Below are 26,846 nucleotides of genomic sequence, written 5' to 3'. Positions count from 1 at the left end.
CCAATATTAAAAAACATAAACATACAAACTGAGAGCAAACTGAACCCACCAAACCGAACAGTATTAAAAAACCGAAAGATAGGTTTATAACAACTTGCATGTGGCATTGTCACTCCAAACTGCTCAAATGTATACAATTCTAAGTGTGTAAAAAAATACAATATAAATAATCAAGCAGTATTCTTCAATATGGACATAAATTTACCTTCCACCAACCGTAATGTGGAACTCTTCAATGGGTCTATAAGTTCCTCACTTGTATTATTATCAAGTGGACCATATGAACACCTTCAGTGGGTATGAAGTCCCTGTTTTGTTCAATTATTTTCTGCAAGAACCAGGAAAAAAAGACTTTTAGAAGCCAAATAACTAAACTTGACTTTTGGTTATCAGGAAGAAAAGACTTTTAGAAGCCAAATAACTAAACTTGACTTTTGGTTATCAAATGCCAAGTATGGTTAGTCACCACATGCTTATCCGAATAAAATGTCCGACCCGATCTCGTGTTTATCCATAAGCCCGTTAGTAAACTTGTATCCAGATAAATAGTGATTCTTAGCATTGTATGTTTGTCTTTTAGATAGATATTGGCATTAACATTTATACCATAAATTGGCTTTGGACCGTCAAGAAAGATCTATCCAATTACCCGGATATATCATATTTGAGTAAACCCATACCCACTGATCTTATGAATGCCCAGATAAACTCATCACCCGCAACCGAATAAACCTGTACCCAAAAACCCGCAACCGAAAAACTCTTTTTGTGTGACGAATAAACCCGTATCCAAATAACCTAACCGAATAAACCTGTCGGTTGTAACGAAACAAACCCATACCAAAATACTCTTAAATACATATATATGTCACCTGTAATCGAATGAACTTGCGTTATTTTTAAAACCAAATCAGGTTTTGATACCGAATCATTTCAGATTTCGAAGACTACCTCATTAAAACTGACCCATTTGAATAATAATAATAATAATAACAACAACAACAACTTATGATTTAGTAAATATTGATTTAGCATCCCTGATCTCAATTATCATAACCAATTGTCAAACTGCTTATGACTTGTTGAGTTGTGTCATTATGATGCATGATCTTGCATAATAATGACTTTTAAAATTAAACATGAACAAAATGACACAACCACAACAGTTACTATCCAATCAAGATTATCAATCTATGAACACCTGAAAGAAATAAAAAAACGGTATAAATTACAAAAAGGCGCACCTGAAGAAGTGCAAGTGCATTGCAAACTCTGTTTGACTGAGCTGAAGTTAAACCGGACGGTGATAGAAACGGGTATATTGAAACTATTTCCTGCATGTATGCAATACTTGGCATCATTTGTGCTGTAAATCTTCACATAATGAACTATTAGACCACCAAAGCAACAAAAGACACAAAAGATGAATCTCTGTGTCATGACAATGGTGGCAAAGCTTTAGCTTAGTACAACCCAGCAATTCTATATGGTATCCTAAATCAATACTTTTTTAAAATTGAGAAACATTCAACCAACCAACAAATCAAAGAATAACAAAACCTACCGATTAACTACATATGAAGCATCCAAATAACTAAAAGGATGAAAATTAACCTTAGAATCAACGATTTGAAGCTGCATTGACCACCGTAAAATCTGGAAAACAAAAACAACAAAAAGTAAAGAATTCAGATACTATATTATGTATTAGAATACCAATTTGTTCCCCTGTAGACCGAAAGGAAGCTAACATATTCTAACACAATTTTATATATCAAAAATCAGAGGGGATAAAGAAGTCGTCTGAATCCGATCAATTCGACCTTCCGTTTGCAACTTAAACACCGGTTCACCATGTGCCGCTACATGCAACATCTAAACGGTGTTCAGCATGAGCAGGCCTTATAACATACTTTTTTTTTTACAAACAGTGACATTACAAGGCCGAAAAAAAGTCAATCATGACCTGAGATCCTGTAAACGGTTAAGCAAAAAGGCAAGCAATGTACCACATGCGATTGAGCCCCTTCAGATATCCTGTGCAAATGATGGAGCTGCACAAATCAGAAACGAACCCCAATACAAATTAACGTCAAAACCCGAAAAACTGAAAACCGAGTAGGCACCTAGTTACGAAGATTCAGTATCCTTTGCGACCGCTTAATTGGGAATTAGGGTTATTGTATGATTAATAAATCGACCAATCTGGTGGCCATCGGATCTGTATCACAATCACAGTTTCTATTCTCACCAAATTGATGAGAGTAGTAGTTTTGGCCGGAATTGAGGTCTAGGGTTTTGTTAATTTGGGGTGATAGGGTGGCTGAGAGGGAGGGTTAGGTAGAGAAAGGATTAAGGAGCTGTTATGACCCATTCAAGTGTATCCGGGTTTGGTAAGAATCATGATTCGTGAAATTTAAACTTTAAACGGGTTAAAACCGGGTTAAATCAATGAGAAGTCACCATTTTAAAATCAAGCAAATTTGATGGCTCCAAAAAAAGGAGAGCGACCACATCGCGACACGTATGATGTTTGGGTTTTAGTTTATATATATTATTACTAGGTTAGCTACCCGTGTAGCACACGGGTTATAATAAATAAATACATTTAAATAATAACACATTTTAAATACAAAAAATATGTTCAAAAATATAAAGATATATTATATAATAGAATAAATTACACATTACACAATATGAAAATAAAAGTTGTTAGAAAATTCATAAATCTCTAAATATATCTTTGTAAATGGTATTGTAGTTTTATATGTAACTTTACTTTCTATATCAAACTTAATATTTTTACATTATTTATGTTTATAACTCTAGATATGCAACACATTATTGTCATGAGTTAAAATAAATTGTCTAAAAAACAAACCGATCTTCTATAAAGATTAACCTTAGCTTTTATTAATCTTCAATTCAAAACAAAAATAAAGTGAAAATTTCATCATTTGAAATTAATCATTTTATCTAAAGGTATATGTTTTTTTAAGAATAAAAGTGTGAGTTCCAATATTACTTTCGGATATGATTTTGGCTTCTATAACACGGTTATCATATTGTATTTTCGCATATAGTTTAGTTTCATTGCATAGACCAATTTTCTAGTTAATATTTTAAGCAACATTACTTCAACGTTGACTTTCAGGACTAATCTATAACTTGACAACCTTAGATTTTGAGGTCATTTAAAGCATCAGGAAGCTAATAATTTCTTGTAACGTATCATTTTATGACTGATAGAACATGGACAGCGAACACTTGCTAATTTCTTGAACGACCTCATTTTTCGGTGCAAGTATAACTCGCTCACTAAAGAAATCTGTGTTTTTAAAATATTCAATAATAGAAGAATACGCAAAGTCAATTTATCATAAGATTTATAGTGTGCTAATGTCTAACACGTGTATTCCAAAGATAAGTTGTTTTATCCACCTGAAAAACCAAAATATAAAGTCTAGTATTTATATTTTTATGGATTTTTAAGATGATTAACTTAACATAAATAATGGGTTAATTAAATAGTTAATTAAAAAAAGAAATTGTAAATGGCTTTTTTTCAAACCAACCAATGGACCGAACTCATTTTAATCGTAAATTGTTTTGACTTGAACAATATTTGTTATTTTAACCGGTTAAAGAAACCCACTTGTTTAAGTTAACACAAACACTAAGAATACATCAATAGTGAATTTGTCTTTTCAGGGTTTAAAAGAAAAAAACTTGTAATTTAGTAAATAATCTATATATTTTATAAGTTAAAGTTTATTGAAATTTAATTTTAAAATTAGTCTTGCCTCTTCATCCAATAATATCATTTCTTATAAAACCTTAATTAATATAATATATTCAAAACCTTCATATTTGAAAACATTATTTAATATCAACGTGAAAATTGGTTACTTATAAAAAACCCTAATACTAATAACTAATATAATATATTTATATAAAAAAATAACACATTTATGTTGGTATTAAATTGTTTAAATCAGGAAAAAGAATATTAAAATAAGGAAATGAAAGATTAAAAAATTAAAAATGAAATACAAAATTATTAATAAAAAAGAATGATCAAAAAGTGAAAATGAAAGATTAAAAAGTAAAAAATGAAATACAAAATTATTAATAAGAAAGGGAATTGTCAAAGTATTTAATATGAGAGAGAGGAGAGAAATTTTTTGTAAGAGTTAATTTGGTGATAACATGTATCACTTAATAAGTTTTATTTATTATATATAGATTATAGGTCTGATGGTTGATATCAACTACCTTGTAATTAGGTTCTTTTATACATAATAAAAAATTAAGAGCAAACAAATAACATATTTGTTGCCAACAGTTATTTGTTGCAACACTCAAAACGCGGGTTCCAATTCTACAAGACTACAAACTTCTTGGTAGATGGTAGATACAGTGCTCCTTTATTATTATTATTATTATTATTATTATTTTGTTTTCTCTTTTTTGTCTTATCTTTTTAATTTTTTTCCTGTCTTATTTTTAATTCTATTAATTTAAATGTAATTAAGAAAACCAACAAAAAGAACATGTATGGATCTCCGTATTGCTACTATATTTTTTGGATCTCTCTTTTGGTTGTTATAATGAGCGCTGATACAAAACCGATACTGATGTTGACCAAATTCCGTCCCCGCTCTAACGTGCAGGTTAAATCCCACTACTTAAATAATAATTGCAGTGGATCTTGTTGGGAAAATATGATTTGGTGAAGGAAGGCTTGACAATAATATATTCTCATGTTGGTTTATAAAGTTGCCTAGTATAGTGGATTACTTGTTCACATCTATTACCACCAGTCCACCAGATATGCCACAAAGTCAGTCAAAAGAATAATAATTACAAAGGTTGGAGAAGAGACCTGGTTCTGATACAGCACCTTGTTTCTTCGCCAGCAACGATCGTTAAATTATAGTTTGTATGAAACCACAGCCATACTAGTTAAAAGTACCTTTTGTGTGTTAAACTTCTCATATGGTGAGTAAAACAAAGAGATGATTTGACTTATTTAGTAGGGAAAGTTGTTCTAGGTAAAATAAGAGGGGTACGTACGACACTTTTTTGAAACAAGTGTAAACTATTTACATCCAAAATTTCACTTAAATTTTGTTTAACCAAACTTATTTTCAGTTATATGATATTCAGATGATAGAGATCACCTACGTGACCCCATTAATTTTAGAAACTTTAGTCCGAAAGTTGGAGTGACCCGCCATAATAGTTAGTAAAGTAGAATCCTACTACTAATTCCATATATGTTTGTTCTGTTTGGTAAATGCTGGTTTTATTATGTTAATAGTATTTAATATGCTAAAAGTCGGTAAAAGTTTTATAATAATTTAACTAAAAGTGAAATAAAACGATCGAGATTTGAAGTGTTTCTAGGTATTTTAAAAAACATAACAACGGGAGTAATGAAACATATCCAACCCTCAGTAAAACTAACACAAATTATGCAAAGTCACCATTCTCACCATTATTGGTTGCTACTCCATTAGTCGGATCAAGAAACTTATTCATGTAATACTCGAATTTGCTAACGACGCTTTTGGGTAATGATACAAGCACTCGAATGGCGTTAGAATCACCTACAACGGGCAAAAATAAGCAATAAATGTCACTAGTAAGAGGACCCATATGCAAAGGCATTCCTTCTCCAAAATCTAAGCTCTCTAGTCCAAGTTTAGACCATTGCGATATAACTAAACTTGTAGCAAGATCAGTTCTTACATTTTTATCCCCCAATAATGATAAGATTCCACTCACGTGATCCTCCGTGAGGGATGACTTAGCCTCCTGGATTAGTTTCACTACATGGTGCAGATTATTATCATCAGTCAACTCTTTTACATTTGTTTTTGCACACGCCAACACAAATCCATTGGCATAATATCCTTTTGGAATTTCTGGATTGATTTTATTTCGAATGTTCATCGAAAACAGGAGCTTCACCTCAAGTGTTAGTTCAAGATCTAGTGATTTAGCCCATGAACGCCATGTATGAGATGCTAACACCTCAAAAGTGGTGCATTTTATTGGGGGCACACATTGGCTTTTGAGCCGAACTATATTTGAAGCTGTGTAGGTTAATGACACGGGAACGAGTGGCTGAGAGTGTAAATACTGGCTAAGTGACAAGCTATGGTATCCAGTGGTAGGGTTATCGACACTTTTGGTAAATGCGGGATGAATTGATGGTAAATGTGAAGAGGGAGACCTTGGCTTAAACACATGGCGAGAATGGAATGGCGTTATGGGTAAACTTGAAGTTGGTTTGGTGGTAAAATGAGCCCAAGCATGTAGGAACTGAGATGTACCAATGCCATCACATAAACAATGGTTGATGGCCGTGCATATAATCATTCCTCCACAACGAAGTTTCGTCACCTATAATGGTTGAAGACAAAAAACAAATTCATATATATATATATATATATGCATTTTATGTATATAATTTAATTAATACCAATCAATGATCTGTTTTTCATGATAACAGATTTGTTGTTAGTTGTGCAGTGAAGATTTTTCATGAGGTTGCCCAACCTATTTTGATTACTTCCACCGGAACCCACTTAGTTGTGGATCTTCCATCTCATTCACAAGTAACCAATGCATAAAAAACGTGATGATTATACTTGAGAATGAAATAAACCAATCCTTTATATCCACGGTTAATGTTGGATTTACTTAACAAATTACGATCCCATCCTCTTAATTATATTCATCCTGGATTTGCCTAAGGTGTAACAAACACCTCTACGGACTCATCGTGCTGAGTTCCTTTTCTCCCTAATATGGTTATCTTTGGCCTCACAAACCCTTGAGCTTTAGTTTCAACTTTTCTTCGAGTGAATGGAATTTTTTGGTGATGATTTAAAGAAAAAGAAAGTGGTTTTAGGTGGTTGCCTAGAATTTAAATGGGTTTAGGTAATTTGATATCTCATATAGTGGATTACAAGTACACGTTAGCTTATTTTTCACGTGTCTCTACACCTTATCCAGTTGTTCAACAAGTGTCGTCCACGTTAGCGGGGTGTGACAAGTGGAATCCGCTATCTGAAATAAAGAATATAAAGGATTCTTGGGGTTGTGTAATTTGCTAAAAGGAGTTAGTGTAATCCACTATCTCAAATAACGGATTCCACATATCACACTCCGCTGACGTGGACGACACTTGTTGAATAACTGGATGACGTGGAGAGACACTGACGACACCTGTTGAACAACTGGATGACGTGGAGAGACACATGGAAAATAATATGACGTATACAGGTAATCCGCTATCTCAGATAACAAATTACCTAAAACCACTTAAATTCTAATCAATCAACTAATCCACAAAAAAAAAATATCTTCGAGTACGTATGCTCATGACTATTAGATATATATATTTACTTTAATCATTTCACTTCAAAATGTATACATGTCGTCATGTTCATATTCATTAATCATTTTTACGATTCAAATTGTCATGTACGTTGTTTATATTTTGTTTTTGGAATCTCATATCACTTACTACATCTTCTTTACATTTCTTAAAAGTTTCTTGTTCTAATGTTTCTTCTCGTTCCCAAGAAATTATGCTTCCTATAAGATGTCTCTTAAAAGTATGCGTAGTGGGGGCGTTGCCCACGTCCAACTCACCCAAAGGCCAAAACACACTCAAACATCAATACGCCTAGGGTGATTCAACATGCCGTGGGGTTCCAGCGTTTTGAAAGCAACGGTGTGGGGGCAGGGGTATCTTATTTGAGCCACTAAGAATCTAAGATCATGTCACCTCCCCTAAATTAAGTTTGAATTATTTATGTTTAATTCCATGTAAAACCATGACGCACCATGTTGTGTTTCCTTCGTATTTAAGACCTATAAATCATGGTCATAACAATGTTAGTATGTTTTTTTAATTCGAACTTCTTGCTCTCTAGTCCAATCATAATTCATACATGGTGTTGGACCTCTCCCTGTCTAAGTAAATATAATTGGTTGCAAATGAGTGTTTATTACAAGAGTTAAAGAACACATCCTGATGGAACTATCAGTCTAGGGTAATTGTTTTGCTAAGGTTTTTCTCATAGTGAGGGTGTTTATTAGAATTAAAATTTAAAACTTTAGTTTAGTCAACGTACTCTTGATACAACATTTATTGTTGCATACTTTCATGAGTGGGAAATTAGGCAAGTTGATCTGGATACTAGTATGGTATTTGCCTCTCTAAAAATGAGATGATGGGTTTGAGTTTTTGCAAATGCAATGTTAGAGAAATTTCAGATTGAAAAATTTGTTCTTTAAAAATTAAATATGGTTTAGTTGGATTTGCATGCTCCTAAATTACATGAAAACTACGGGACTTGAACCCACACTTTTTCCATTGTGCAACAATGCTTGAAGTGCCATCTAAGTGGGCCCATGTATGAACATCTAGCATAATGAGATCTTAGAGGCATCCATGCCAAAAGGTTAATGGACCAAACCAAAGGAGCTAGTTGCATACTAAGTATGCAAGATTGAAGAGGTAGGTCCCAGCAGAGCCTAGTTGGACCCGCAAGACTCACCTTGAAGAGGGACGTCTGCGCAGAAACCAACTGGATCCGCAGGACCAACCATGCTCAGAGACGTGACGTCCTTACGCGCAGTACGCAAAATGGTCCCGCAGGATATGCCTCCCGATGGTGAAGGACTCCGCCTGTCCCCGCAGCCTCGGATACAAGCCATCAGGGAAGGCCACCCGCGCAGCAGGGCTACACGCACAAGGCACTTAGCTCTCAATCACTCAGTGTCACCTGAAGGAATGAGCGAAGCCGGGAACTATCCCGCACAAGGGCGGGAGGGGGAATACTCCCGCCCAAATAAGCCAGTCCGTACGATACAGGAAGATCTTCTGTACTGTACCTGACGAGGTATGGGAAAAAGATCTGACTAAAGTTACGACAGCTTATTGACAACAGTATGGCGAGCAGCATGCTCCTGCACTGTATGTCACTATTAGCCGCTGCCTACTCACCAACTACTGCCATACCACGTGCGTAGCCGTCAGTTGGTGGAACAGGAATAGTATACAGCAGGCCTGGTCACTATCAGCCGCTACCTACCCACCAACTACCAGCAGGGCACGTGCGTAGGCTACTGTTGGTGGACCAGGAACACTGTTGCAGCCAGCCATACCTCTTTGGAAACCTACCTTCGGCTATAAATACCACAAATGGTATGACCATCTCATTTTATCATATCTTACTACATTATCATCATATTATACCTGATATCTGCTCTAGCAATCTCTTAATATACTTTTATATTTAAAGAGCAATCTAGTCTGATTCTCACGCCGGAGGGTGGTCACAAGGAGGAACCCCCCCCCCCTTCTCAGTGACGAGCTCACGGTGTTTGTTTTGCAGGTTATCAGAAGAACCATCTTCCAAGGGTCTAACCCCTCGTGGGAAACATCTCTCCAACCCCCAGGTTACCAGTAATCCGTCCGGGGTCCGGTTAGTGTTTCTTCATTGGCGCCATCCGTGCATAAAGCTAGAACTTTATCTCCAGTTTTTTCAAACTTTCTACAAAAGATGGTTAGAGAAATTCCGGTAACCACAACCCCAGCTACTGGGATGAACACCGGTAACACAGTTTTTACAAACACTACCCCGGTTACCCAAGCCGGGGCAAGTGAAGTAAATTTTACGAACACTACCCCAGTTACTCAGGCTGGGGCAAGTGCAGTAAATGATCGCCTACTAGGATCCACTGATACCCAGGTTGAGAAACGAAGACTCCCCCGCCAAACTCTCGATGAAGTCAAGGCATGGGCGGAGGCACGACAAAAGGAATTCCAGGCTGAGTTGGACGAACGCCTGCGTTCCGTCCAACAGGCTGACGAATTCGAAGATTACTTGGATGACTCGGAGGAATCCGACTCCGACGCAAACCCTCGCCATAGTGCAAAAGGGAAGCGTAAGGAAATGGAATCCCAACCGAAAATGCATTTTGGACAAGCCTTCAAACCAAAAAGCATAGGTGGAAGTCCACGAGACTTCTCCAAAACGTTCAGACCAAACATTGCAAATGCAGGAACGTCCAAGTTTGCAAGGGACATTGCGGAAGCAATCGCCCCAAAGAGTGCCAAACAAATGCCTAACATAGGCACATATGACGGTATATCCGATCCAGACGATCATTTGAATAGGTTCATAGCGGGGGCAACCGTCAGCAATTGGACGGAACCCACGTGGTGCTACATGTTCCAAATGACGCTTGTTGGGGCTGCAAGAGCTTGGTTTAATCGTCTACCGGTCAACCACATATACTACTGGGCAGACTTCCAGCAGAAGTTTAGCCAACACTTCAGCCAGCAACGGAAGTATACCGAGGAGCAATGGACAATCCTCAAATGCATACGAGAAGAAGATGAATCTCTGCCAAACTTCATCACTCGCTTCAACTCAAAGAAGCTAAGTTTGGGCAATATCAGCGAAGATCTTGTTCGCGCCGCCTTCATCCAGGGCGCGCACGACCCAGAGCTCATCCGCACCCTAACGGGTAAAGATGGCATGCCATCCACATGGGATGCCATCATGACAGCAGCAAAACGCTATGCGGAAAAGGAGAAGCAACTGGGTAGAGATCTGCCACAGAGCACAAACCTCTACACTCAGAAGACGAGAGAAGACAACGTCCTCACCGCCCGACTAAATAAAAAGCGGAAGCAAGGCATTTGGCAGTCAAGGGTAAACTTTGACACCTCATCCGGCTTGCAACATCGATTGGGCGGAAGGGATAATGCACACCCGCACCGGAACTCCAGATGGACGCCGCTCAGCAAAAGCGTCACTGAGATATTCGCCACCGAAGAGCTCCCGTGGCCAAAGCCTCCAATAATCCGACATCGTCACGATGCTGATCGGAGCAAATACTGTGACTTTCACAAGACAAAAGGCCGCAACACTGAAGAATGCACAGACGTAAAAGACATGGTCGAAGCATTTGTCAGAGATGGGACGCTCGCGCACCTCGTGGCGCAATAAAAGCTGAGCAGGCGGGTGCGTGTAGAACCCCAGCTGGGGAAAACACGAATCAAAATTCCAGCTTCAATATCGAGACTACATGCTGCGTAAAGAACGAGATCCCGAACCAGGTGCGTATCGGCTCGATGGCACTCCCATCCCAACATGATGGAAGGGAGCTCATTTACACAGTTTGCATGTAAATCAATTCCAATTTGTAAAGAAAAGGCCAAGAGCCACTTCTAATGGAAATGATTCTCTTTAAGAACATCGAAGCTGATGATTTTACATTTATACTTTTCTGAACACTAATATGCCGGTTTTCACCGCATAATTACGTGAAGTCATTGCGTGGGAAGGCGGTCCTACCCGCACGAACCCAATAACGTGACAAACCTTCACGCAGGTCAGTTGAAGAGGAAAAAGTTCAGCACCCAAAAATGAAAGTGCCGGTCTATCCGCACCAATCATAACGAGGAAACTGAATAATAACCTATCAACAACCGCGCGTCGAACGGTTAAACTATGCAACACTGGTGACGGCATTCACATTACGTGAAGTCGTTGCGTGGGAAGGCGGTCCTACCTGCACGAACCCAATAACGTGACAAACCTTCACGCAGGTCAGTTGAAGGGGAAGAGTTCAATTATCCCATTAAATGAAAGTGCCGGTCTATCCGCATGAATCATTAAAGGAAACTGAACACTAACCTATTGACAACCGCGCGTCGAACGGTTCAAAACAAAATTCTTAAAAGGATGAGGAAAACCTACACGCAGGTCAGATAAGGGTAAAGTTTTGCCATCCTACTAAGTGCAAGTGACGGTTCTACCCGCACAATCACGAAAGAGGAAGCAAAACTTCACACCTATTATCAACCACGTTCAAAGGTTAACTTATCCTCAAAGGATGAGGAAAACCTACACGCAGGTCAGATAAGGGTAAAGTTTTGCCATCCTACTAAGTGCAAGTGACGGTTCTACCCGCACAATCACGAAAGAGGAAGCAAAACTTCACACCTATTATCAACCACGTTCAAAGGTTAACTTATCCTCAAAGGATGAGGAAAACCTACACGCAGGTCAGATAAGGGTAAAGTTTTGCCATCCTACTAAGTGCAAGTGACGGTTCTACCCGCACAATCACGAAAGAGGAAGCAAAACTTCACACCTATTATCAACCACGTTCAAAGGTTAACTTATCCTCAAAGGATGAGGAAAACCTACACGCAGGTCAGATAAGGGTAAAGTTTTGCCATCCTACTAAGTGCAAGTGACGGTTCTACCCGCACAATCACGAAAGAGGAAGCAAAACTTTAACCCATTATCAACCACGTTCAACAGGTTAACTTATTCTAAACACTTGGAAAATTGCTAATTTAAACTAAGTATGCAAGTCATAAGTTTATAAAGCAAGGAACCCAAAGAAGGAAATAACGATCTTATACGCAAAAAGATTAATATTTCACATGAATTATTACAAGAATGGCCGGGTAACTACCCGCCTACGAAAAGAAAATAAATACATCCGTACAAGACTATCCTAGCAATGGGAAGGGATCTTCGGATCAAGCCTCAGGGCCGCCTCCACTTGGACCCGCTCCATCAGAAGAACGGGGCGGTTCGAGGAAGGCTTTAAGGACGGCTAACCCATCATCAGCAGCAGCTACTTGGTTCACCTTCTCCACCACTGGATGCGGGAAGGCAGCATATTGATTTACTGCTTGGTCATATATGGCTTCAGTGTCAACATTGTACAAAGGGAAGTTGGAAGGCGGGAAGCCTTTCTCAACGAACCCTAGACCAAGCAGGAAGCCAGCCCGTTCCCCATCCTCGTGAGAAGCGTTGAGGGCTGCGCTCATAGCATCGTCGTAGGATGTCTCTGAGAAGACCCGATGCACAACCTACAAAGAAAATACAAGTGTCAAAACACCTTTTCTATGTACAAAGGAAAGCGTGAAGACGTAAAGCTAAAATACCTGAGGCAACGCTTCTCGAAGAAGCCATTCCTTGGAAACCAGGGCTTGGGTGCAGGCGCGTTCGGCTTCGCTTTTATTGAGGTTGGCAAGTTGCACTTCCTTTGCAGCAGCCTCTTCAACGCCCTTAAGCTTCCGCTCTGTGTGGTCAAGCACGCCCCTCTGGTCCAGGATCTCTTGGAGCTTCTTGGCATCTTCCATGGCCAAGGCATCATGAGCACGTTGGAGAGCCTCTAATTGGGCCTTGAGCTCCTCGTTCTCCATGCGTAAAGGCTCAGCAACGGCTTCAGCCTTGGTAGCCCTCTCAGTCGCGTTCCTCGCAGTCTCCTTAGCCAGCCGAAGCTGTTCGTTAACAGCTTGGGCAGCCTTGGAGCGGGCCTCGAGTCGCGCTTGAACTTCAACCTCGAGGGCCTTGAAGGCCTTCTCCTTCTCCGCAGCAGCTGCGGTCAATCGTTGGTTCTCCTCCCGAAGAGCACGCGCCTGAGATACGTCCTTGGCGCGAGCTGCTTTCAACTTATCGTTTTCACGACAAAGCAGCTCGACGCGCGGCTGCATCCGGGCCTGGAGAACCCGAAGCTCATTGGTTAGCCTACCCTCCTGGTAGCTAGCCATGGCTTCCCCCAACGCACCATGAGGAGCAGCGTGGCGAGCCCAGTCCACGCACTCCACAGGGGTACGAAGGGTTGTTCCTCGGCGTATGTTCCATCGCGGAACATACACTTCATTGGAATCCGACACTGCAAAAAACAAAAAAGCAGTTAGGAAAGAAAAAAAAAAAAAAAAAAAATTTTAAGTGAAAAGGGGCCAAAGGAACCCTACGCACCTGTAGGGTCTATAACAGGCCGATAACCGCCGAACCCATCACCTGAACCCAAAGGAAACCCATCCAAAAGGTCAGGCAGATGGGAAGGTGGCAAAGACTGGCGAGTACTCCCATGCGTACCTGATGGGCCGGCCATCGGTGCCGGTGGCGGGGGCATGGTGGCAGCCGCCGCAGTCGCTGCCGCAGAATCTGCAGCAATCGTAACCGCCGGCTCGGTGAAGGACGCCGTAAAAATCGCACTCACGGCCGGCGATGGCGTAAACTCGGCTGGAACAGTCGGCTCAGAATGAGCAACTGAACCAGCGGGACCAGGCGCAGGCGCCTGGGTCGACGCCTCAGGAAGGCTGACCAAGCCTACCGTCATCGGCGGAGAGGTACTACTCGGTACTTCACCCTGGAATGCGTCAACATCCACGCCTACACAAGAAGATAAGTGTTAATTAATTTATGAAGTGATAAATCTACAAAAAGAATGTTTGTACTTACGGGTTTTCTTGAGCCTGAACGTACGGAGGGGCGGGGACAAGCCCGATGGGGCCGGTCTCTTGACGCCGGTCACCGTCGTCGTCATTGGTTCTCCGGAGGTAACAGTCGTAGCCTCCGGAGTAGTGGTCTTCTCACCACCGGGGTTCCCTGCCACCTCTTCACTATCTGACTCGGTGTCAGATAGAAGCACCGGATCAGCCGTGGAGGCCACCTTCTCCTTTCCCTTCCCTCCGGCAGCCTTCTTCTTCCGCACAAGGGGAGGACCATCTGCGGATTCCTCAGAAGAAGACAGGATGTAAGGATTTCCAGCAGCGGGTACAACATTGAGGGGTTGAGGATAGAATATCGCCTTACCTGGCCGCCGGTGGCTCAGGATCTCTTGGCCCGGCGGATAGACCTCCACAAACCGATCCGCCGTTTGCTCCAGGATGGGCAACTCATTGTCGTCCAGAGCACGAGTGCCCACCCGCACGGGACCGTCAGCTTCCCGCGGGAACAGGAGCGACTCCAAGTCATTCCCCTCTGAAAGAAAAGAAACAGTTAGAAAATAAACTAATATCAGCAAGAAAGACAAGACATACCATAAGGAATAGAGTTCAAACCGTATTCGAGAAGGATAGGAAACCGAGACGCCACCTTCCATACCCGGCTCATCCCCAGCAGCACCATCCCGGACTCCGCAAACCGGTAAACCGGAGATTGGACCCGGGATATCTTCGCGAACCATTCCGCCTCCTGGTAGCTGGAAGCGTGAAGGCTCGGAAGCGCTTGACCCTTCTTGAACTTCATGGCAATGGGGATGGCGCGGGCAGAGATGTAGAAGAACTCCCGCTTCCACGATCGGAGACTGCGCTCGGTCACGCAGATCTTCAAACCCTTAATACGGGTTGTCAGGGTGTACCACCCCTGGACGCACCTCCAAGTATAGAAGGTCATCAGGCGGTCCACGTAGGGCTCAATACCCAGAATCCGGCACACCCACTCGAAGTGTCGGATCTTGGCAATCGCCATCGGATGCACCTCGGTCAGGTGCACACCGTGCCTCTCCAGGACACGGTACATAAACTTTGTCAAAGGAAACCTAAGGTTCCCATAGACAAAGAATGCAGCATATACCCCGATCTTGCCACTGGGGGCATCGTACACAGTCTGGTGGGATTCAGGAAACTCAGGCTCAAGAGACTCAAGCATGAACTTCCTGACGATGTACTGGTACTGATCGACAGGTAGAGCACACTGGCACTCGCCAGCAGTACTCCTATCATCGGCTACAGCTTCAGCATCATGGGAAGACATTTTGCAGAAAGAAGAAAGTGATTTCGGGAAAATGCTTGCCTGAAAAGGGGAGTATTTGCCGGAAATCACTAAGAAGAAGAAGAAAGGTGAAAGTGTGGATTACAGAGGCCTCTCCCCCTTTATATACTAATCGCAATTAATGCGGTGAATTTAATGCGGAGGAGAGAGAAATCGAAGGTGCAATGAAACTATGACACTTGGCAAAAAGCAGGCTGGCAACAGCTGTTGACAGGACGTGTGCCAGTAATTTCGCGGCCACGCGCCCGAAAAATCGCGCCCACGCGCCGTAAAAAGCGTCTGGAATGACCATATAATGTCACGTCACCATAACTTCCTGCACGTCCTGACACAGTCAGAAGAAACTGTCGCACGACGTTTCAGAGGTTTGGACTGTTCCTATCTTTCCACCAACCTTTCGAATTTCAAAATTCAAAATTTAAAAATATTAAAAAGTAAGCGGGAAAATACCCCCTTACCTTGGCAAACAAGTAACCGTAAGACGGATGCGGGTACAGTGTTAAGGCAAAATCCTTCACATACCTAGCACCCGCAGGGAATTGAAGCCAAGTAAACCTTGGCAAACAAGTAACCGTAAGACGAATGCGGGTACAGTGTAAAGGCAAAACCCTTCACATACCTAGCACCCGCAGGGAATTGAAGCCAAGAAAACCTTGTCGAACAAGTAACCGTAAGACGGATGCGGGTACAGTGTTAAGGCAAAACCCTTCACATACCTAGCACCCGCAGGGAATTGAAGCCAAGTACCTCGGCAACCAAGTAACTATAAGACGGGTGCGGGTACAGTGTAAAGGCAAAACCCTTCACATACCTAGCACCCGCAGGGAATTGACGCCAGGAATACCTTGGAAGTAAAGTAACCGTAAGACGAGCGCAGGTACAGTGTTAAGGCAAAACCCTTCACATACCTAGCGCTCCGCTGGGAATTGAAACCAAGAAGGATCTTCTGGGCAATGCTTGCGGAAACGGAAATAACATCCCCGCATAGCGGGAACGTCGAGAACTACGTTGTTTGAAGCTCCAGGATGGAATTGGTGGTTTTAACATAATTGATCACTATGTTCAAAACTACCAAAACCTCATGGAGAATCCACACAAGTGGGACTCAACGCTCCTGACTTGCGAGGAGGTTACAGCCTACCCGCATCATACCCAAAGACCAAGCAGGAAACTCGGGAATTTCTGCAAGTGACAAGGACTTCCGCGGGAAGAATCCCCATGGAAAACCTTAAAAAACCCTTTTCAAAACCCTCTGCTTAAAGTCCAAAAGTTCACCTCACTTTATTAAACACTCATGAGAAGAACATTGGACTGGGGGGACTTGAAGAGGTAGGTCCCAGCAGAGCCTAGTTGGACCCGCAAGACTCACCTTGAAGAGGGACGTCTGCGCAGAAACCAACTGGATCCGCAGGACCAACCATGCTCAGAGACGTGACGTCCTTACGCGCAGTACGCAAGCTGGTCCCGCAGGATATGCCTCCCGATGGTGAAGGACTCCGCCTGTCCCCGCAGCCTCGGATACAAGCCATCAGGGAAGGCCACCCGCGCAGCAGGGCTACACGCACAAGGCACTTAGCTCTCAATCACTCAGTGTCACCTGAAGGAATGAGTGAAGCCGGGAACTATCCCGCACAAGGGCGGGAGGGGGAATACTCCCGCCCAAATAAGCCAGTCCGTACGATACAGGAAGATCTTCTGTACTGTACCTGACGAGGTATGGGAAAAAGATCTGACTAAAGATACGACAGCTTATTGACAACAGTATGGCGAGCAGCATGCTCCTGCACTGTATGTCACTATTAGCCGCTGCCTACTCACCAACTACTGCCATACCACGTGCGTAGCCGTCAGTTGGTGGAACAGGAATAGTATACAGCAGGCCTGGTCACTATCAGCCGCTACCTACCCACCAACTACCAGCAGGGCACGTGCGTAGGCTACTGTTGGTGGAACAGGAACACTGTTGCAGCCGGCCATACCTCTTTGGAAACCTACCTTCGGCTATAAATACCACAAATGGTATGACCATCTCATTTTATCATATCTTACTACATTATCATCATATTATACCTGATATCTGCTCTAGCAATCTCTTAATATACTTTTATATTTAAAGAGCAATCTAGTCTGATTCTCACGCCGGAGGGTGGTCACAAGGAGGAACCCCCCCCTTCTCAGTGACGAGCTCACGGTGTCTGTTTTGCAGGTTATCAGAAGAACCATCTTCCAAGGGTCTAACCCCTCGTGGGAAACATCTCTCCAACCCCCAGGTTACCAGTAATCCGTCCGGGGTCCGGTTAGTGTTTCTTCAAAGATCATAATTTGGGGATTGTTAAGTGGGGTGACATGATATCGTGGTTGTTACATGCTTCATTTGGGGTTACTAGAGGCTGAAATTGGATTATAAAATTGTTCTCTATGGTGTGGGGCAACACATTTTTTAACAAAAAAATAAATGTTTGCTTGTGATAGGTTAAAATGTTTGTCGCTCGTACTTTTAAAGGCAACCATTTAGGGGTGTCGTTGGATAAGTTTGCCGGCATGCACGAGCGCATGCACGAGCGCATGCATGATTTACTTATAATGTGAGAATGTGAAAGGGCAAATGTTCACATATTTAAAAAAATTTTGTGTGCTTAGAATATTTGACACATGGAGTAACATGTCATTTGTGTTATCTTTTGAGAATGTATCAATAATAAGGAAAAGTACATGCTAGAAGTGAGTAAACTTCTGAATTCTGATCACCCAATTGGTTAGGACTTGGGGTCACTCCCCTATCGAGTTAAAGTAAATACATAACTAGCTAACCTCGTTATTGATTGGCCTTTGAATTCAAGGACACACAATTACACAAAGCCACAAAGATGAGTAAGATGAAATAAAGAAACACACACAGATTTTAACCTCAAAATGTCGCATGTAATCAGGACCTTTTTTTCGAAAAACAAACTCACATACCCTTAAACCTAATATTAAATCTCACAATTTACTTACATTGGGACTGAAGCCATCACCACTTAGACAGGTAACTATTTCCAACACATTAGTACCGTTGAAATGAAAAAGTAAAATTAGAAATATGTCAATTATTTCCGCAATTATAAACTTGAATAATTCTTTATCTGCTTTATTTTATTTAGATTAATTATGTTATGCGTCAAGAATTTGATTGTCTTTAATAATTTCAGGATAAACTAATTAAATATTATATTTTCTTCCATATATAAAAACCACACTTCTATAAAAAAAATAACAAATTAATGAACAGTTCGTATTTTTAAATACGTAATTGTGCATAAATATAAGTGCATTGTGTACGTAATTATTTATATACTTTGCATAAGTACTGCATAAAGATATTAGATAATATTTTATGTATTTTTATAGACGCTGAATAATTATTATATGCACTATGTAATATTTTATATAACTATTTATATATGTTGTGTAGTATTGGATGTAATTACTTAACTATGTGCGTACTATGATCTATCATGACGGATATATTTTCAAGCACTAAACTGCATGCCGTATCTTAGTCGCTAACTACACGTCTTGTAACATCCTACTTTCGGTTATAATAACAAAAGAGAATTTCGTTTATTCAAAAAAATACCGTGTATCGATTTAGATAATAATCTATAAGAAGGTGGGCTTGGATTTTAAAAGATGGAATATATGATGGAATGAGCCTTAGGTCCATGGGCTTAAGGGAGTATAAATACCCCTTAAACCTTAAACTTTTCCATTTTTATCCATATCTACACCATAGCCTACACCTTCCAAAACACACACACACACCATCCTATATCCCGAACCAAGATCCGTAGGTGAAAACCGGAGATTGTTGGTGCTAGAACGTCGTAACGAGCCAAACCTACATCAAGACTAGCTTGTGTTCGTAAACCGACTCGTTTAAGGTACGTTTATATAGAAACTTGTTCATTTAGGTCCGGATTTGTTCAAGTAATCTTAGATTTGTATACGAATGGTAAAAACGAATCAAAAAGTAATGAATCTAGTTGAAATTCGTCAACAACTGCAGGGTTAATTAATCAAGGGTTAGTCTTAGCTATGTATCGGCTAAATACGCCTTTTAAAACCCGATGTTTGGATGTTTGATTGATTGGGGTTTGTAGGCGCTGGGTATACGAACCCAATGACACAAAATTTGTGTTGTTTCATCACGAAATGAGGATTAATTGGAAATCCAATACCTGTTGACTGTTCTGTGTTCTTATTGATTTTGACTTTGACCTTTGAGTCAAAGTATTGGATAAGAACAGTTGCTCATTCATTATCGCTGGTCATTCGTTAGAAAACCATTGCTAGTTGGATACATTCGCGTGTCTTCATAACGAATGAACCCTTCTCGTTCGTTATATGCCCATTCGTTATGATAAGATAACGCATCAGGTTATGATAAGATAAGATAACGAATCAGGTTATGATAAGATAAGATAACGAATCAGGTCATTCGTTACTTCCCCATTCGTTATGATAAGATAACGAATCAGGGTATGATAAGATAAGATAACGAATCAGATAACGAATCAGGTTATTATAAGATAACGAATCGGATAATGAATCAAGCCACTCGTTATAGCGAATGAGTTAGCGAATTAGATAATAATTTAAAATCCTAATGAAAAATGTGTTAAGACAGTAATGGAAATAAAATTTTTCCAAGCTGACCTGGTAGCTCGACCCGAGGCAGGAGCTCTACCCCTTGGACCCTACTAGGGGCTGCCGCCCCTAGAACCCTGCTGTCAAGGGCGCTGTCCCCGGACCCCTGTTCGTCGAGGGTTATAATAACTAGAAATACAACTTGGGTATTAATAGTTATAAATTTATATGTATAATTGTTATACAGTTAGTCGCGCGTAACTAAAGAAAGGAATAACCATTAACGATGAACGTAACCGAGTTCAGGTGAGTTTCTAGCGCCATCTCATTGTTATGTTTTCGGGCTATGTGCATATTCGATGTGATAGTTAATACGCTTACCTTAAATGGTAAGTGTATGCCGTGTATGATTTATGTGATATATAATATATATTGAATTTGAACGAAAGCTTGTCGGTGCGTGAACGATCTTCTGATATTGCACGTATTAACAAGGAAGGTAAGTATATGAAATATGAATGTGTATGAAAGGTATATGTATGACATGCGAGTATGTATGAATGTTAAAGGAAGTATATATATATATATATATATATATATATATATATATATATATATATATATAAAGGTACACTATGATATGGGTATGTAAAGAAAGTATGCATGAATGTGGAAGAAGAAAGGGATCATACCCTAATAATATCTGAGATAGAGAGGAAATGGATCAGAGCCTAAAAATATCTTAGATAGACAAGGAAAGAGGGATCAGACCCTAATAATATCTGAGATAGAAAAGGAGAGGGATCAGACCATAATAATATCTGAGATAGAAAAGGAAAGGATTAGACTCTAATAATATTTGAGATAGAAAAGATAATAAGTATATAGTATAAAAGTACGAAAGCATGAACGTATGTATGAATGTATGAAATGAAAGTAATAAGTAAAGTACTTAATGTGTATCTTCGGATGCATATATGAAGGTAAGTGTATGTATTGTATGATGTATGATTAACTAGAACTCACTCAGCGTAGCTGACTTTTAGTATGCACGCAGGTGCGTAAGATGAGGCAGCTAGCTTGAGCAAGGCACATGGCAGGTGAATAAGAGGCTGGCATCTGAAGACTCAAGATGTTTTATGTTTATTGATGTTTAACTTGAAAGACGAAATGTTTGTTAAAGGCAAGTTATGAATTATTATGTAATGTTTAATGAAAGTTATAATATTCCGCGAAAGTTTTTATTAACTCTGATATATAGAACCGCGTTTATGAGTAAATCCAACGTCCAGTGTAGGACACCAGCATTGGAGCCTTAGACGTCTGGTTTATAAACACAACAAATATAAAGATATGTTTGTGTCTGCGTGTTTTGTTTAAATTGAGTATGAAAATTATACGAACCAAAAATAGGATAATTAGAAGACTAAAAAAATAATGATAGATCAAACTTTCTTCAAGGAAAGTTAAATAATTAAATTAAAAAGAATATTTTGTTTGTTATTTAGGGAATAATTGGGTTCCATTTAAAATGTCTTTTGTTGCTTGGCGGGCGGAACTGAAAAGGCTTCCTACCCAGGTTGCTTTGGCAGCTAAACGTGGGCGGTCCGATTATTTCGTGCCCAATTTGCGGGGAGATGGATGAGTCGGCTAAACATCCAGGGGCGGACCTACCCATATGGTGCGAGGGTCGTCCGTCCCCTATGAAAAAACTAAAATTAGTGTTAGTATAGTGTCAAAATCTTAACCAACCCTTGTGAGATTTTGACATCGACCCTTGTGAAATTTTGAAATCCAAAGAGCAATGAAAGAAAAATTAGAAAGAAAGAATGTAACATGATTAGAAAAACTCCATCTGGTGTGGCAGTGATTGTTTAAAGAAGAAGATGAAGAAAGAGAACCCTGCTAAGTGTTTATGTCCTAGTTCTTTCTAACTTTTATGGGCTTTTTAAGATTTACTTTATGACCCAGTAAAAAAAACTAAGATTTAATTGTGGCCTAGTTAAAAAAACTAACAAAAGAACTCTAATTTATTCAAAGTAGCAATGGAGGGTTTATTTGGGTCTTCATCTTCCTTTCTTTTTCTTTGTGCAAACTTAACATATATATATATATATATATATATATATATATATATATATATATATATATATAGGGGTGAGATTTAGAGAGAACTCATTTTAAAGAGAGAAATAGAGAACTAGTAAAAAATTATTTTTAACTATTTTAAAAAAATTATTTTGTGATTTATTTTCTTCCCTCATTCTAATAAGATGATATTGATACTAAAAAAAAAAAAAACTTGTCGGTGTAGTACTGTAGTGCATATGTGCACTAATGCCTATTGCATATATACAATAGTGTTTTATTGCATATAATACAACACAATTGCATTATCCAATACACACTATTGAATATATGCAAATACGACACTAATAATTTTATGCAAAACACATTATCGCATATATGTAATACAACACTAATGCACATATGCACTATATCGATTTTTTTTTTAATTTTTGTATATAATATAACACTATTGCAAATAAACAATACAAACAACTATATATATGCTATTCAACACTATTTCAAATATCAAAATGCACACTATTGTACATATGCATTATAAAAAAAGTCGGTGTATTGCATATATGCATTACTCGTTAATTTTTTATTTATTTATTATTTTTTTTAGTTTTATTTTTTTTGTGATGAAGAATAACAACATATAAGAAGGATGAAAGAAAAAAAAATTTAAAAATATTTTTTTAATTAAATTAAAAATACTTCATTATTATTTCTTTAGTTCTCTCCATAAAATGAAGTTCTCTCATGATCCTCTCCATATATATATATATATATATATATATATATATATATATATATATATATATATATATATATATATAAGAACTCTTTAACTATAACTTATTTATTTATTATGTTGTTTGATCTAGTATTAAAATATATTAATTCCATTGGTTCTTTATTGTTTACATTTTATTTAACTTTCATTTATCATCTTTTCTATTTGTTAGATGATATATATCTTTTATATAGCTTACTTCATTAAAAGAACCTTATAATAAATATTGATTGGTATAAATATTTAGTTTAGAGTTAGCAGCTTAAATCGGTCAAGTGGTTGCATATCAACGAAAAAAATAAATGTTATATATACATTTATCAAAGTAGGAATTATATTTTACATATATAGTTTTTTTGTATGCCTTGAGTCAAACGAAACGGCTGAAACGGACAAAAAAAAATTGTATACCGATTTGACCCGACCTGAATGGTCGTACTAGAACAATTTTTTTTATATAACTTAGTGCTAACCCAAAAATTTCTAACTTTTGTGAAAAAAATTTCTAATCCGTCACTGTAAACATCTGGTCGTTTTATTTGGGCTGGCCCAAACCTTGAGGTGAATCATTTCGCAATGGTGTAAGTTGCTGAACTTCTTTGTTTTATGCTTACGTGATAGTTTGGACCTACACAAATACTCTAAATTTCCTGAAGAGAAGGTAAAGAAGCTCCATGTGATTATCTTGGTGTCAATTTAATGTTTGTGGAAGACAAGGAATTAGTTGGTATTCGAAGGCAAACCAGTTCGTTTGAATGGATTAGTGGAGGAAACAAAAAGTCAAGTGTATTATTGGGTGAAGAATATATCGAAGAAGAAAACTTTCAATTGGAAGAATTGGCTAATATGTTCAATTAATTTGTAATCCTTCTTTTATTTGATTGAGGCATTTTATATTTTAATTTGGAGGGTGTATATTTCCAGCTTTTTGCTGGTTGTGTTTCGGTGTTTAATGATAATTTTGTTTAATCGTTTTAAAAAATAAAAAAATATTATTTGTGGAAAAAAGAAATAGTAATCTAGTTAAAATGCACATGATCAATGCAGGTAAAAAGAACATTTTGCAAAAAGAATAACGGCATTGGGTTTCGTGCGATCATCGTTTTTCTTGCACGTATATACGAAGGTGTTTTCTTTACTTTTTTTTTATGAAACATGAATTTCTTAATCCTTGTTGGAAGTACCCACAACCTCTCCAAATTTTACTGTATTAGAAGCTTTACCTCTACCATTGGACCATAACCCCAATAGCTAGGTGTTTTCTTTTCGTATCATAAAAGAGTATATATGATTAAAAATAATTTGTTTAATGATATTACCGATGAAGTTAATTTAAAAATAATAACATTGCCTCTTAAGGTAAAGTTAAAATACAAATGAAAAATGTGAGAAGAATTTTTGACCACATACAAAACCCCTTAAAAAATTAAAAAACATAATAAAAAAATCATAACTCAAAATATAAATAAAAACAAAAAAATTTAAATAACTAAAATATTTCCGCCAACATTCCTGTTCAAAAAACAAATGAAAAATATTTGACGAAAAGACACAATGTCGAGATTAAAGACACAATTACAAAAATGAATAAAAGAGACAATTGTAACTTAAAAATACACAATAGATAGCAAAATATAACATAACGCCAAACACAATATAACACAATGTTGATTAATATAACACAACATAAATAAAAAAGACACAATAATGACGAAAATAAACATAAAATACAATGATAAACAAAAAGACACAATAACTTTTTACACTCAACATTGGTTTTTTAGAATGAGAAATACGGTGCAAATATTTTTATGTTTTTACTTTTTTCGTTTATTTATTAAATTTTGAGTTATAATATTTTATTAATTTTTTTTATTTTTTTGAAGAGGTTTTCTATGTGCATACAAATCTTTTTATTTTTGTCCTCATTTATAAAATAACTTGACCTTTGCCTCTTTATTGAAGAACTGATCAAATACCAAAACAGGTACTAAATGAAAAAAAAAATACAAAAATGTACAAAATTTTCCTATTACAACAAAAGGAATATATATATTTATGTACAAGGTGTCACTATGAAAAAAGCTCTATAGAAGTTTATCAATTGTTACTTTATTGTGGCTTAAATATATATATTTTGGCTTAAATATGTTTTTATTTTTTTCTTTTTGAACAGCATGTGGCTTAAATATGTAATACCAGTTTTAAAATATAATTATAATTATAATAATTAAAAATATATAATAATATAGGTAACATCCAATACTCGGTCTATCATGGAAGTGTTGGTGTGGTTTTAATGTGTAATCTTGTAAAACTTGGTGTTTGAGGTGTTTTGGTGTTATGATGGTCTGTAAAGTTGGTTGAGATGACCAGTTATATATATGTGTATATATACAAATGAGTTTTAGTTGGCTGTTAAAAAAATTCGTAAGGATTTAAACGAAATTCCTTTCAAATTCCCAAACTAAATGAATCAAAAAGAAAAATTAACTTTCAATGTTTTCTTGTATGAAACTTAAATTGAAATGAAGTTTAATAAAAATATTTTCACAGATTTGAGTTATGATATTTCATAATTCTTGATATTACTAGAAATAAAAGGGAACTTACTTGAACAACAAGAGGAGGAGTATCTACAAAAGCAGGAGCATCAACCTTAAAAAGCAGTTTCCTCCATGACTTACATGGCTTCTTGGAAACCTGAAGAAACTCTTGAGCACTTAGATCCATGAATGCTTCCGCAAACACAGCACCTTCACCGTTACAGTCAACCTGAAGCTTATCATCATTATTGTTATTGTTAGTATCATCGTCATGACATGATTGCAGGTTTTTAAGTCTCCCTGCTAATGGATAGTAATCAACAAGAACCCTAGAGAGAGAATGTTTCAGGAGAATGATGGGCACACACTTTTGAAAAAGATAAAGATATTTGATTGAGAATCTAAGGAACTTTTGATCATCAAGATTGGAGAGATAAAGTGTGTGATTTGGGGTGGGACTACAGGACTTGATCAAGCTTGGTTGCTTATGTTCGTAGCAACAATCTGGGAGTTCTTCATCCCATGAGCTTTGCATACTTCCTCTTCAAATCTCTCTCTTTCACAGACACTAGAGAGAGAGAACACCAGAGGGGGAGAGAGCGGCAGAGTTTATATATAGAAATACACATGTATGTATATACATATGTGTGTGTATATATGTATAAACTAGAGGATGCACACACAATACAACCGAAAACATATGATACAACTGAAAACATAGATATTGGTAATCACGTAAAATGTTATTTGTTTTTAAATTTAAAAAAAAATACTATAAAAACATAATACTCAAATTACAGAGAATAAAATACTCGTTTTATAGTGTATTTTTATAAAAACATTTAGCGTATGAAAATACTATGGCCGTTTAAAAATCATGAAGAAAATTGATTTAAAAGTCAACAATCTTTTTAAAATGAATGTATCATCTTTTTCAAATGTTATAACTAATTAACTCTTAAAATTATTTAAAATCATCTTTCTTTCCTCCTCGTATACTTTAATATATATATATATATATATATATATAACAAAATTAGAATAAAAAAACATTATTTTATAAAGAGTGTAAGAAATAATATTGACTATTGAATTTAATATAACACATAGGGGTATTATAGTTAAACTTGAAATTCTTTAATTTTAGAAATAAAATTGTATTAATACTTACTCCTTTTTTTTTGC

At 37.9% G+C, this 26,846-nt stretch overlaps 1 protein-coding gene and 1 long non-coding RNA gene across 3 annotated transcripts; both read right to left on the bottom strand.

Moving 5' to 3' along the window:
- Window positions 1–293: 293 nt before the first annotated feature.
- On the bottom strand, window positions 294–2,332 carry LOC143621000 (uncharacterized). Of its 2 annotated transcripts, none has more exons than XR_013151435.1 (3): window positions 2,010–2,332; window positions 1,245–1,334; window positions 294–328 (listed from the first exon to the last, which is right to left on the bottom strand). It is a non-coding gene; the product is annotated as an uncharacterized LOC143621000 (long non-coding RNA). The 2 variants fall into 2 exon arrangements; XR_013151436.1 differs by lacking the exon at window positions 2,010–2,332 and adding an exon at window positions 1,615–1,665.
- A 3,128-nt stretch (window positions 2,333–5,460) lies between these two features.
- Window positions 5,461–26,196, bottom strand: LOC143620999 (alcohol acyltransferase 9-like). The gene is made up of 2 exons (XM_077092540.1): window positions 25,729–26,196; window positions 5,461–6,411 (listed from the first exon to the last, which is right to left on the bottom strand). Exons 1-2 carry the CDS (start codon window positions 26,194–26,196, stop codon window positions 5,476–5,478), a joined length of 1,404 nt encoding a protein of 467 aa, XP_076948655.1. The 3' UTR covers window positions 5,461–5,475.
- Window positions 26,197–26,846: the final 650 nt, after the last annotated feature.

Source organism: Bidens hawaiensis, unplaced genomic scaffold, assembly GCF_021521415.1.
Source record: "Bidens hawaiensis isolate Kalapana, Puna unplaced genomic scaffold, B.hawaiensis_p1.1 tig00002759_1, whole genome shotgun sequence".
Lineage (NCBI taxonomy): Eukaryota > Viridiplantae > Streptophyta > Magnoliopsida > Asterales > Asteraceae > Bidens > Bidens hawaiensis.
This window is presented reverse-complemented; position numbering and strand designations above follow the sequence as displayed.

Coding starts and splice junctions, on each gene's coding strand:
- LOC143620999 (XM_077092540.1), bottom strand. CDS start 26,196: ATGCAAAGCTCATGGGATGAAGAACTCCCAGATTGTTGCTACGAACAT. Junction 6,412..25,728: donor CTCCTCCTCTTGTTGTTCAA/GTAAGTTCCCTT, acceptor CAACCATTATAG/GTGACGAAACTTCGTTGTGG.